Source organism: Mirounga angustirostris, unplaced genomic scaffold (assembly GCF_029215605.1).
Source record: "Mirounga angustirostris isolate CCGP_5_RB_7025 unplaced genomic scaffold, mMirAng1.0.hap1 SCAF_5, whole genome shotgun sequence".
Taxonomy (NCBI): domain Eukaryota; kingdom Metazoa; phylum Chordata; class Mammalia; order Carnivora; family Phocidae; genus Mirounga; species Mirounga angustirostris.
The window spans coordinates 62,840,576-62,854,608 of NW_026991713.1; the positions used below are offsets into that span (position 1 = coordinate 62,840,576).

Sequence of the window (14,033 nt, forward strand, 5' to 3'; positions counted from 1 at the left end):
TATATGGCTTTTACTATGTTGAGATATGTTCCCTCTAAACCCACTTTGTTGAGAGTTTTTATGAACAGATGTTTAATTATGTCAACAAACTGAGAATTTATTAATATATCCCCCTTCTTATTCTTACAGGACATTAACATGCAGCTGACTGACATAATGCTCAATGTGCAGCGGATAATAAATCGCTACACTCTTGATGAGAATGTGCACTCTGGAAGAAAAATATCCCTTACAGAATATAAGAAACGGAGAGGAAATTTCCTGGAGAAAATAGTTACTTATGCTAAGAATGCTGAAATTCGAGAAAAGACTCTTGTGTACATCCTGGCCTGGTTGGAAGAATGGAGTAAGTTTCCAGAGGTGGTTCAAAGAAAAACCATTAGGTTAATGAAAAAGCTAGAGAATAGGATCTATAAATTTTAAAGGATTAATCAGATTAAAGAAGACTAATGAGGTTATTGAGAAAACAGTTATCCACTGTTTCAGTAAGAATAAAATGAGAAAAATATAGTCCTGCTCACTTAATGCCAGCTATTCTGGGCTCCTTGCTTTTCTTCAAGCAAGCCAGCATGCCCCTGCCCAGTATCTTTGTGCTTGCTGTCCCTTTGCCTGGAACATTGTCCACAAGTAGCCACGTGGCTCATTCTCTGCTTATATCTCACTTTAAAATGATGTGTTCTCTGACTATCTCCATTCCCTACTCCTGGGCACTGTCCATTACTCTTTACTCTTTATTTTTGTCTGTAGCATTTCTTACCATCTGACATACTACACAACTAATTTTTGTCTGTCTCCTTTCACTAGAATGCAAGCAGTATGAAGTCAGGGAATTTGTTTTATTTAGTGCTGTATCCTCAGTATCTAGAACAATACATGACAAAGGAGACATTGGTTAAATGAAAGAATGAATAAGCTTAGAATACAAAAAGGGGATGTCATTAAGTTGCAAGAAATAACATGTAATGAGGGTTTTAAAATACTAGATAACTTATGAAAGGAGTTAATTGGGTTTAGTTCCTCAATATTAAAACACATGCTCACATTTTTAGATACCAGAGTATTTTCATGTCCAAGATTTATTGTTCAGCTTTCTATTCCAAGTCTCTTCCTTTTTCATTTCTTCATAGAGAAAAGCTTCAGAATAGCAATAAGTGTGAGATATCTACATTCCCTAATACTACAATATGGAGTATTTGGCCAATATTATAAGCCTATATGGTTATAATTATTTTTCTGCACAGAAGTATTTTTTTACTCTCTTCAAGATGCCATTTTGTCTGAGATGACTGCAGTTGATATTGAGGAACACCACCACTGGATAGCACAAATGGAGTTTTTACCAGAAACATTCAAAGCTATTGAGAACAACGTCAAGATACTGAGTAGAATTAGTGTATCTTTGCTTGAAGAAAAGAAGAGACAAAAGAAAAAAATAAGTAAGGGTGCTTTAAGACATTGGAAACAGATTTGACTTTTTCTAAATAATGGCTTTATTAAGGTACAATTTACATACCATAAAACTCATATATGTTAAGTGTACAATTCAATGACTTTTAATAAATTTAGAGTTGTGTAACTCACCACAATTCAATTTTAGAACATTTCCTTCATCCCAAAAAGATCCCTTATGCCCATTTGCAGTCAATCCTCTTTCCCACCCCAGTCCCAGACATGCACCAATCTATTTTCTGTTTCAATAGGTTTGCCTTTTTTGGATGTTTCATAAGATGGAATCATATTATATGTGGTTTTTTTTTAAATATCTGGTTTCTTTTATTTAACATAATGATTTTGAGATTCAGCCATGTTATAGAATGTATTAGTAGTTTCTTTCTATTACCAATTGTATCTCACTGTTTGCATATACCACATTTTGTTTACCTACTCACCAGTTCATGGACATTGGAATGTTTCTACATTTCACTTTTATGAATAATGCTGATATGAACACACATGTATAAGTCTTTGTGTGGACATATGTTTTCATTTCTTTTGGGTAGATACCCAGGAGTAGAATTTCTGGGTCATTTATGAATTGATGGTAAGTTTATGCTTAACTTTTTAAGAAATTGTTAACTTATTGCCCAAGTGACAGCGCTATTTTATATTCCCATCAGCAATGTATTAAGGTTCCAGTTTCTCCACATTCTCAGCAATACTTGTTATGGTCTTTTTTAGTATAACCTTACTAAGATGTGTGAAGTGGTATCCCACTGTGGTTTTAAATGGCATTTCCCTAAAGACTAATGATGTCGAGCATCTTTTCAGGTGCTTATTAGCCACTCTTATATTTATTTTGATGAAATGATTATTCAAATATTTACCCATTTTATTATTGAGTTTTAAGAGTCCTTTATGTATTCTGGATACAAGTCCTTTATCAGAAATGTGATTTTCAGGGTGCCTGGGTGGCTCAGTTTGTTAAGCATCTGCCTTAGGCTTGGGTCGTGATCCCAGGATCCTGGGATTGAGCCCTGCATCTGGCTCCCTGCTCAATGGGTAGCCTGTTTCTCCCTCCCCCTCTGCTCCTCCCACTGCTTGTGTTCTCACTCTCTTGCTCATTCTCCCTCTCTCTCAAATAAATAAAATCTTTTTTAAAAAAATTTTTATTTATTTATTTGACAGAGAGACAGAGCAAGAGAAGGAACACAAGCAGAGGGAGGCACCCCAAATAGATAAAATCTTAAGAAAAAAAGAAATGTGATTTTCAAATATTTTCTCTCAATCTGTGGTTTGTCTTTTCACTTTCTTAAGTGGGGTCTTTGAAGCTCAATGGTGTTGGATTTTGATGAAGTCAAATCAATTTATCAATGTTTTCTTTTATGGATCATGGTTTTAGTGTTGTATTAAAAACTTGTATCAGTCAGTGTTGAACCAGAGAAGCAGAACCACTAGGAAATTATATATTATCTAACTACCCATTACAAAGTATTTTGGGGAATGTACTTTGTATTCTTTCAATCCTTTTAAATTCATTGTGACTTGCTTTATAGCTTACCATATGGTCTATCCTGGAGAATGTTCCGTGTGTGCTTGAAAAGAATATATATTTAGCTGTTGTTGGGTGGAGTGTTCTATAATTGATTTATATTGTTGTTTTAGTCTTCTATATATATCCTTACTGATTTTCTGTCTAGTTGTTCTATTATTGAGAGTGGGATATTGAACTTTCCAACTATTATTATTGAGTTGTCTATTTCTCTCTTTAATTCTGTCAGTTTTTGCTTCCTATATTTTAAGTCTCTGTTATTAGGTGCATATATGTTTACAATTGTGATAGCTTCCTGATGAACTGACCTTCTTCTTATTATAAAATGTCCCTCTTTGTCTCTAGAAACATTTTTTGTCTTAAAGTCTATTATGTTTGAGGGGCGCCTGGGTGGCTCAGTTGGTTAAGCGACTGCCTTCGGCTCAGGTCATGATCCTGGAGTCCCAGGATCGAGTCCCACATTGGGCTCCCTGCTCGGCAGGGAGTCTGCTTCTCCCTCTGACCCTCCTCCCTCTCATGCTCTCTGTCTCTCATTCTCTCTCTAATAAATAAATAAAAATCTTTTTTAAAAAAAAGTCTATTATGTTTGATATAAGTATATTATCTCCAGCTCCCCTGCGGTTACTGTTTGCAAGGTTGAATCAAAGATGTGTTGCTTATAGTTGGATCTTGTCAGCTTTTAAATATATATATATATATATATATATATATATATATACACACACACACACATAACACCTACACACACATAAAATTTGGCAATCTTTGACTTATGATTGGAGTGCTTGATTCATTAATATTTAATGTAATTATTAATATGGTTGGATTTATACCTGCCACGTTTTTGTTTGTTTCTCATGTCTCATCTCTTGTTCCCCTGTTCTTCTTCTACTACCTTCGGTGTTAAACAAATATTTTTTAGTGTCCAATTTCAATTCCATTTTCCCCCTATATTTTTGGAGTAACTTCCTTAGTAGCTGCTCTAAAGGATTGCAGTGTACATCATAAATTATCATAATTTATTTAAGATTAGTACTAACTTAATACCAGCAAAATATAGAATCTTTGCTTCAATAGCTCCATTCTCTTCCCCTCCTTTGTGCTTTGTCATATATATTACATTTTTATGTTTCTAAGCCCAACAATATAGTTTCATAATTATTGTTTTATAGATTGTCTTTTTAATCAGTTAAGAGAGGAAAAAGAAAAAATATTTTTACTTTCTTTTATTTTTACCTACATATACTGGTGTTCTTTATTTCTTTGTGTGAATTTGAGTTATCCTCTGGTATCATTTCCTTTCAGTCTGAAGGACTTCTTTATATTCCTTGTAAGGCAGTCTACTAGAAGCATTCTTTCCCTCTTAGCTTATCTGGGAATGTCTTTATTTCACTTTCATTTTTTTTAAGGCAGTTTTAGATTTAGAGAAAAATTGAGAAAATAATACAGAGAATTCCATATATCTCTTCAGAGTTTCTCTTATTATTAATATATTACATTAGTATGATTCATTTGTTACAATCAACAAACCAGTATTGACACATTATTAACTAAAGTCCATAATTTTGGACTGAAGTCATAATTCCTCGTTTTTACCTAATGTCCTTGTGTTGTTTCAGGATCCCATCCGGGTACCTGATTACACTGTTGTCATGTCTCCTTAGGCTTTCTTGGCTGTGACAGTTTCTCAGACTTTTCCTCCTGTTTGATGTTCCTGACAGGCTTGAGGAGTACCAGTCAGATATATTATAAGAGGCTCCCCTGTTGGAATTTGATGTTTTTTCTCATGTTTACCCTGGGGTTATGGGTTCTGAGAGGAAAGATCACAGAGGTAAAGTACCATTGTCATCATATAATTTCAAGGGCACATACTATCAAATGATTGATGACTTAATGTTGACCTTGATTACCTAGCTAAAGTAGTGCTTGTCAGGTTTCTCCACTGTAAACTTACTCTTTTTCCTCATTTTCCATGCTGTGCTTTTTAAAAGTAAGTCTGTATGTGCAGCCCACATGTAAGGAATGGGGAGTTATGCTCCCTTTCTTTTAGGATGAATATCTACATAAATTATTTGGAGTTTTTATGCACTAGAGTTTATCTCTTCTTCCTTGTTTACTAATTTACTCAATTATTTATATCAAAATGAACTCAACAGATATTTTGTACTTTGAGTTATAATCCAATTCTACTTTATTTTCTTGCTCAAGCTGTTCTAGTTTTGGCCATTGGGACCTCTTTCACTTGGTTCCTGTGCCCCTTTAACATAACCCCATCAGTGTGGTTTTTCTTTTTTATTTTTTTGGCACTTCCCTACTTTCTGGCACTACAAGATGCTTCAGGTTCATCTCAAATATGTCCTGCCCCAATCCTAGAATCTGCCATTTCTCCAAGGATTTCTGGTTCCTTTTAGTGGAGAATAGTATTAAAAAGCAAAGTCTGGTTGCTAGGAGTGCTCATTGCTACTGGGGTATCATTTCTGTTCAGTTCTCTCATCTGACAGAGCAAAAAAAAATGTTTGTGTATAGACCCAATGTGTATACCCATATCTATAAATCAATCAATCAATCAATCAATCAATCAAATCTAACACTTTAAACATAAGTTCATACTGATTTCTGTAACTCTAATTCATTATCACACACATGGATCATTTTAGTTTCTTCCCCTTGCTTATCTATAAATTACAACTCAATGAGAAACTTCCTCCTACCATCTGTTTTACTTAATTGTTCAATTCCAGTATACATGCATAGCAGTATCAGAATTATTAACCCATACCCCAGTGAGGAATAACTTATCAACTAGGGTACAGTACTTACACGCAGTTCCCTTTGCCTGCAGTCTTACAAACTCCATTTCCAGTTACTTAGGTCAGCACTCTCCCCTCCCCCTCATTCCTTTCAGTGAGGTTGTGTCATACATTTCTTATACAGTTAGACTCTCTTATCACAATCTACATTCTTTCCTGGGATCCCCTGACCTCCTAAATGGGTATTTAAAAATTTTTGCATTCAGGGCACCTGGGTGGCTCAGTCAGTTAAGCATCTGCCTTCAGTTCAGGTCATGATCCTGGGGTCCTCGGATCGAGTCCCACATCAGGCTCCTTGCTCTGCAGGGAGCCTGCTTCTCCCTCTCCTCCCCACTTCTGCTCTCTCTCACTAGCTCTGTCTCTCTCTCTCAAATAAATAAATTAAAACCTAAAAAAAAATTAAAAAAAAATTTTGCATTCATGAAGTTTCACTCTTTGAGCTATAGAGTTCTATGGGATTTGACAAATGTATATTGTCATGTATCCACCATTACAGTATCATATGGAATAGTTTCTCCATCCTAAAAATCCCCTGTGTTTCACCTATTAATCCTTCCCCTTTCTCCCCAAACTCCTGATAACTACTGATTTTTTTAATGTCTCCATACTTTTGACTTTTCAAGAATGCCATATAATTGGAATCATGCAGTATGTAGCTTTTTCACACTGGCTTCTATCACTTAGCAATACACATTTAAGGTTCCTCCCTATCTTTTTGTGGCTTAATAGCTTATTTCTTTTTACTGCTGAATAATATTCCATTGTATAGATTCACCAGTTTGTTTATCTACCTACTGAAGGACACTTGACTGCTTCCAAGTTTTGGTGATTAAGAATAAAGCTGCTATATATAAACATTCTCATAGACATAAGTTTTCAAATTAATTAGGTAAATGCCTAGGAGCATGATTGCTAGATCATACGATAAGACTACATTACTTCATAAGTAACTTTGTAAAAAACTGCCAAACTGTCTTCCCAAGTAGCTATGTCATTTTTCATTCCTACCAGCAACAAACAAGATTTCCTGTCACTCCATGTCCTTGTTAGCATTTGGCATTATCAGTTTTTTGGATTCTAGCCATTTTCATATATGTGTAACAGTATCTCGTAATTTGCAATTCTCTCTCTCTTTTTTTTGTTTCAAGTTTTTAATTAAATTCTAGTTAGTTAACCCACAGTGCAATATTGGTTTCAGAAGTAGAATTTAGTGATTTGGGCGCCTGGGTGGCTCAGTCATTAAGCGTCTGCCTTCGGCTCAGGTCATGATCCCAGGGTCCTGGGATCGAGTCCCACATCGGGCTCCCTGCTCTGCGGGAAGCCTGCTTCTCCCTCTCCCACTCCCCCTGCTTGTGTTCCTGCTCTCGCTATGTCTCTCTCTGTCAAATAAATAAATAAAATCTTTAAAAAAAAAATTTTTTTTAAAGTAGAATTTAGTGATTCACCACTAAATATAACATATAGCACCCAAGTGATCATCACAAAAAGTGCCCTCCTTAATCCCCATCACCTGTTTAGCCCATCCCCTGCCCACCTCCCCTCCAGCAACTCTCAGTTTGTTCTCCATAGTTAATAGTCTCTTATGGGTTTGCCTCCCTCTCTTTTTCTTTTCTTCCTTTCCCTATGTTCATCTGTTTTATTTCCTAAATTCCACATATAAGTGAAATCATATGGTACTTTTCTTTCTCTGACTAACTTATTTCGCTTAGCATAATACATTTTGGCTCCATCCACATCATTGCAAATGGCAAGATTTCATTCTTTTTGATGGCTGAGTAATATTCCATTGTATACATACATATATATATATATATATATATATATATATATATATATATATATATATATATATACCACATCTTCTTTATCCATTCATCAGTTGGTGGATATTTGGACTCTTTCCATAATTTGGCTATTGTTGATAATGCTGCGATGTACCCCCCTCAAATGTACCCCCTCAAATCACTATTTTTTGTATCCTTTGATTAAGTGCCTGGTAGTGCAATTGCTGGGTTGTAGGGTAGTTCTATTTTTAACTTTTTGAGGAACTTCTATACTGTTTTCCAGAAAGGCTGCACCAGTTTGCAATTCTCTAATGACAGACAATACTGAGCATCTTTTCATATCCTTAGTTGTCATCTGTATGTCTTATTTCTTACCTTCATTTAAAAAAATAATTGTACATGTATGGTACTTTGAAAAGAGTTATTTCAGTGAATACTGTAATATATTTAGAGAACTGTTTAAAAACACATGTAATGGGCACCTGGGTGGCTCAGTCGGTTGAGCGACTGCCTTTGGCTCAGGTCATGATCCCAGGGTCCTGGGATCGAGTCCCACATCGGGCTCCCTGCTCTGTGGGGAGCCTGCTTCTCCCTCTCCCACTCCCCCTGCTTGTGTTCCCTCTCTCGCTGTGTCTCTCTCTGTCAAATAAATAAAATCTTTAAAAAAAAAAAAAAACCCACACATGTAATAAGGATGGTTACAAGAATTGTATGTGCATACTACTTTGAAAAGAGTGTTGTTTCAGGGAATGGATGTAATAGAAATTCTGTAATGCATTTAGAGAAGTGTTAAAAGATACATGTAATGAGGATGGTTATGAGAGTTGCATGTGCATGCTACTTTGGGAAGAGTGTTATTTCAGGGAATGGATGGTTTACCTTCATTTTTTGAAGAGTAGTTTCCCTGGATATAGAATTCTTGGTTAGCAGAATTATTCTTTCAGCGCTTTGAATTTGTCATCTCTCTGTCTTCTGGCCTCTATTGTTTCTAATAAGTAGTAAGCTATTAAATTTACTATGGTTCCCCTGTACTTTGAGTTTTGAGTCTCCTTTGATTGTGATAAGTCATTTTTTTCTTTTTGCTTTAAAGACTCATTGTGTAGCTTTCAACAGTTTGAATATGATGTATCTAGGTATGGATCTTTTTATGTTTATCTTACTTAGAGTTCAATGAGCTTCTTTAATGTGTAGATTGTTTTTCATCAAGTTTGAGATAATTTGGCCATTATTATTTCTTCAATATATTTTTTAAGATTTTATTTATATATTTGAGAGAGAGAGAGCATGAGTGGGGTAGGGAGGGCAGAGGGAGAGTAGAGGGAGAGGTAGAAGCAAATGCCCCCCCTGAGTTGGGAGTCTGACACAGGGCTCAATCCCAGGATTCTGAGATCATGACCTGAGCTGAAGGCAGATGCTTAACAGACTGAGCCACCCAGGAGCCCCCACTTCCTCAATATTTTTAATGTCCCTCTCTATCTCCTCTTCTTCTGGGACTTCTATCACTTTTACAATGGCACGTTTGATGGTGTCCCACAGGTCTCTGAGGCTTTTTTCATTTTTTTTTTATTCTTTTTCCTCCCTGTTCTTCAGATTAGACAATCTCTACTAACCTAGTGTCAAATTTGCTGGTTATTTTCTTCTGTCATTTCAAATCTACTGTTGGGCCCTTTTGGTAAATTTTTCATTTCAGTTATTGTACTTTGCAAGTCTATATTTTCCACTTGGTTTTTCTAATTTCCATCTCTTTATTGATATGCTCTATTTGATGATAATTGTCATTGTATTTTTCCTTTATTTTAAAATTTGGCTTCCTTTAGTTCTTTGAACATAGTTATAATTCTTCTTTCAAAGTCTTTTTCTGATAAGTGCAACATCTGCTCCCCTGCCAATCCCTGAGACAATTTCTATTGACTGATTTTATCCCATGTACAGGTTATACTTTTCTGTTTCTCTGCATGATCCTTTTATGTTAAAAACTGGACATTTTAGGGGCACCTGGGTGGCTCAGTCAATTAAGCATCTGACTCTTGATTTCAGCTCAGGTCATGATCTCAGGGTTGTGAGATCAAGCCCCACATTGGGCTCCACACTGGACAGGGAGCCTGCTTGAGATTCTCTCTCCCTCTCCCTCTGCCCCTCCCCCACCTAAAAAACCTGGACATTTTAAATAACATATTATAGCAACCTTTTTTTTTATTTTTTTAGATTTTTATTTATTTATTTGAGAGAGAGAGCATGGGGGGCGGGGCAGAGGGAGAAGCAGGGTCCCCGCTGAGCAGGGAGCCCAACGCGGGGCTCAATCTCAGGACCCTGTGATCACAATCGGGGCCAAAGGCAGACGCTCAACCGACTGAGCCACCCAGGTGCCCCCTATAGCAACTTTAGACTCTGATTTTCCCTATAACCTCCAGGGCTTTTTTTGGTCCCTTTTTTGGTTTGCTTTTTAGTGACTTCCCTGGACTAATTCAGTGGAGTCTGTCTCCCCAACAACGTGTAGTCACTGATATTTCTGCTCAGTTATTCTTTTATTCTTTTTTCATTTTGTTTTTATTTTAAGGCCTGAATTCCTAGGGGTCACCTTTGGGTCAGCATAGCTTAGTGGTCAATAATTGGCCCATCATTAAGTGATCCAGATTGATTCAGTAATGGGTCTATGTATGGGTTAAGGAAGTATTGTTTTAGACAGTGCCCCTAAGCATGTTTTTTTCCCTGCTTTATTCCAGATCAAGTCAGCCCCTTAGGTGGTAGAGCTGTCAAACTTCACAGCCTGCCTCACTTTAGTAGAACCCTCAGGCCACGGGGGGGGGGGGGGGAGTTAGAGACAGAAGAAGCTCTAGGTTAAAATATCACAGACTTCCACTGTTCTTACTGAAGTTTAGTAATTTTTCTTGAATTAATGCTTACCAAATTGTTGTCTAGCTTTGGTCAATTTCCAAAGTCCTAAAATGGTTGGTTTGGGCAGCTTTGTCAAGCTTTATCATTGCTTTTTGGGGGTGGAAATGTGCTTAGTTTCTCATTCAGCCATTCTAGAAATCCCTTCAAATGTTTGACTTTTGTCTGCTCTTTTTTGACTCTTCTGAAAGAACTAAGATTAAGTGTGATTCAGAAAAGTGAGAAAAGAAAGGCAGAAAGCCAAGAAAGAAAATGGAAAGCACCAAGCATAATCAAAGCCAAAGGAAAGTTTTGTTATATCTAATCCCAAACTTGTAACTGAAGGTAAATTGAGATTACAAATAAAGAATAAAGACTAGTTTGGAAGCAAAAGTTCTAGGTGATTGTGGGAAGAGTTACTCTTTTAAAAATAATACTATTTAGGGGTGCCTGGGTGGCTCAGTCGGTTAAGCATCTGCCTTTGGCTCAGGTCATGATCCCAGGGTCCTGAGATCAAGCCCCGCATTGGGCTCCCTGCTTGGCGGGAAGCCTGCTTCTCCCTCTCTCACTTCCGCTGCTTGTGTTCCCGCTCTCACTGTGTCTCTCTCTGTCAAATAAATAAATAAAATCTTTAAAATAAATAAATAAAATACTATTTAATTTGGAGGCAAAGCTTTTTTTTTTTTATGATTTTATTTTTAAGTAGTTGCTACACCTAATGTGGGGCTCAAACTCACAGCTCCAAGATCAAGTCACATGCTCTACAGTCAGGTGCCCCATGGGAGCCACGGCTTTCTGATGAATCTTTATCCTATAGCTATCTATAAATTTTGGCTAAATTCCTTAGGCTTTAGCATAGATAGAGCACAACACAGAACAAGAAATGCCATCTCATTATTTTATGTTTTATGGGTTTTTTTCCTTTAGCATCTAGAGGTACTCTATGGAAATCTTGGAAAGAAAGAGTTATAAAGCGACCTGCAACAGCTCATGCTTTAAGACCAGATCAGATAATTAGTGATGAATTTGCAACAAATACAAAGGTTTCAGAAATCCAAGATATGCTACAGGAACTCATAAACACTACGATGTTCAATAAATTGGAAAACAATGCTATTAAATATATATCATCAACGATAATAAACCTTTCCAAAGCTTTGAGTACACTAAATGATGAACTAAAAGTTTCTAACCTCCAGAGTGCCAATATGTATATAAGTGAGACAAGTGAAAAAGAAAAAGAGCTCTCCCTGAAGATAATGCAAGAGCTCAGTGAAAAAAATGAAATGCTTCAGCAGAAACTTCAAGATGCAGAAGAAAAATATGAACAATTTATTCGGTCCAAAGGTATTTTAGAACCCCAAGTAGGTATAGCATTACCCACATCAACCTTGAAAGTGTTGCCTGAGCTTTCTTCACAATCATCCAGTAGCAAAGCTGACACAGAAAACAGTATGGATGATATTTTGGTTAAAGAATTTGAAAATATTATAGATGGGACCCAAACAAAAGGGACCAAAGGCTTGGGGATCAAGTGGGACTCAGCTATTTCATATACAGCCCCAGTTGAAATGACTCCAGATTTAATTGAAGAGCGATATCCTTTACTTGAAAAAAAACCAAAAAAGTCTTCTGAAGATATCACTGAAGATAAGATATCACTGAAGAAAAGTGATGTCTATCAGAAAGATGGGACTGACCAGTATCAATCACAGAAAAAACAGCAAACTAAAGGCCCATATATGCATGAGACCTCTGGATTAAATGTGAGTGATGATAAAGGTAAAGAGAAAGACTCAGAGACCAAACTTGATTACCATTTGGAGCTACAGTCACTAGAAAAGAAGAGAAAAGAAATAAAATCCATTTCCGAAGACAAATCAAAGTCATCCACTGATTCAAGAAGTCAACATGTCCCTGCTGATTACCCTTCTACTGACACAAAAAGCCAAGGTGGCAGAAGTGGAACAAGTAGTATATGGGAACAATTCAGGAAGCTCAAGCCTGAGTATTCACATGACAAAAGCCAGATTTCTTCAGAGAATGAAGAGGAACCCACAACTGAGTCAATGGACAAAGAGAGCAAAAGTGAGATGAGTGGCCAAGCAGAGCAATTTGGGTTCACCCAACTTGGTTATTCCTCTGAGAAAGTGAAAACAAAAGGAAAGAAACACCACGTCACTTCAGAAACCACCACAAGCAAACAGAGAAAAACCGAAGAGGACATATTAGTCCTCACCAAGAAAGTCAAGTCTCACGGACTTGTGAAGCCAAAATCTAGGGTAGCAGAAGAGACTTCAGAATCTACCAGAGCTCTAGGAAGTCCAGACGGTAAAAGTGAAGAGAGTAACCTAGAAGAATTTCAAAAAGCCGTAATGGCTTTCCTAAAAGAGAAAATTGATAACATAGGAAAGCCTTTGGATAAAAAGACTGTGCCAAAAGAGGAGTTATTATTAAAAACGGCAGAGGTTGAAAAATTAGGAATCATAAAGGCAAAAATAGAGGAATATTTCCAAAATGTGGCTGAAACTGTGACAAAAACCTTGAGGAAATACAAAGATATAAAAAGTGCAGGACAAGTTGGAGAGAAACTTATGAAACAAAAAAAAGAAGTCTCAATTATGCCAGGATTGCATTTTCAGAAGCCCATTAGTGCAAAGACTGAAATTAGCACATTACTGTCATCTAAGAGCATGGACCCACTAACTGACAATTTGATACAAATGATCTTGACTGAAATAGAAGGGGAAAGAAATGCTCCAGTAGCCTCAACAGTAGGGAGAGACCCCAAGGAAAAGGAAAAACATAGGCGGGAGGAACATTTGCAAGAAGGTCAAGAAAAAATATTTGGTAAGGGTCTCAAACACCAGTTGCAAGAAGGGAGTTTTTGGAAGAAGGGCTATGAGATGATAAATAAAAAACTGCAGGAGGAAGAGTCATGGCTCCAGATGAAGGAAGGAAAGCAAGGACAACAGAAGCAGAAACAGTGGCAGGAAGAGGAAATGTGGAAGGAACAGCAGAAACAGAGGATGCAAAAGCAGACTGAACAAGAGGAGCAAACACAAAGAGAAGAGGAAGATTATCAGAAGTCAAAACAGCAGCAGCTGGAAGCATGGAACCGAAAAATGGAAAAACAAGCGGTGCCCCTGGAGAAGGAGAAGGGACAGCAGAAGAGGCATGTTCAGAAGGAAATGAGACATCAGGAGCTGGAAATAAATTGGGAGAAAGAGGAGAAGCAAGAGCCAAGGAGAAATGTAGAGGACCATGAAAGGCAGAGGCAGAAAAAAACAAAAGATCAGATGAAGATTAATGAGAAAAACTCCGAAGAACAAGAAAAGATGTTCAGCCAAACTTCAATGACATTGTCTCCCCGGTGGAAGACTATACCGAAAGCAGCATACCAGTTACACCAAAGAAAAGACTTCCATGGGCATCTTAAGGCATTAGACATTCTTGCTGATGGAAAGCAGCCTATACCAACCACTCCTCCCTCCACAAAATCACCCTCACCTGAGGCCCTTCCAGTTTCTGGACAGTATCCCACAAGGTTCCTCACTCTAACTCCTCAACAGGCCCAGG

General features: G+C 37.1%; 2 protein-coding genes across 2 annotated transcripts in view; one reads left to right on the forward strand and one right to left on the reverse strand.

The window, feature by feature from the left end:
• Positions 1–14,033, reverse strand: part of LARP4 (La ribonucleoprotein 4) — a 203,806-nt gene that overhangs the window by 115,579 nt on the left and 74,194 nt on the right. The window lies entirely within an intron of this gene.
• FAM186A (family with sequence similarity 186 member A) overlaps positions 1–14,033 on the forward strand; it is a 69,415-nt gene that overhangs the window by 43,197 nt on the left and 12,185 nt on the right. The window contains exons 3-5 of the mRNA XM_045869054.3: positions 130–346; positions 1,266–1,436; positions 11,382–14,026. Of these exons, the coding sequence (XP_045725010.2) occupies positions 130–346; positions 1,266–1,436; positions 11,382–14,026 (3,033 nt within the window). The remainder of the gene's footprint in view (positions 1–129; positions 347–1,265; positions 1,437–11,381; positions 14,027–14,033) is intronic.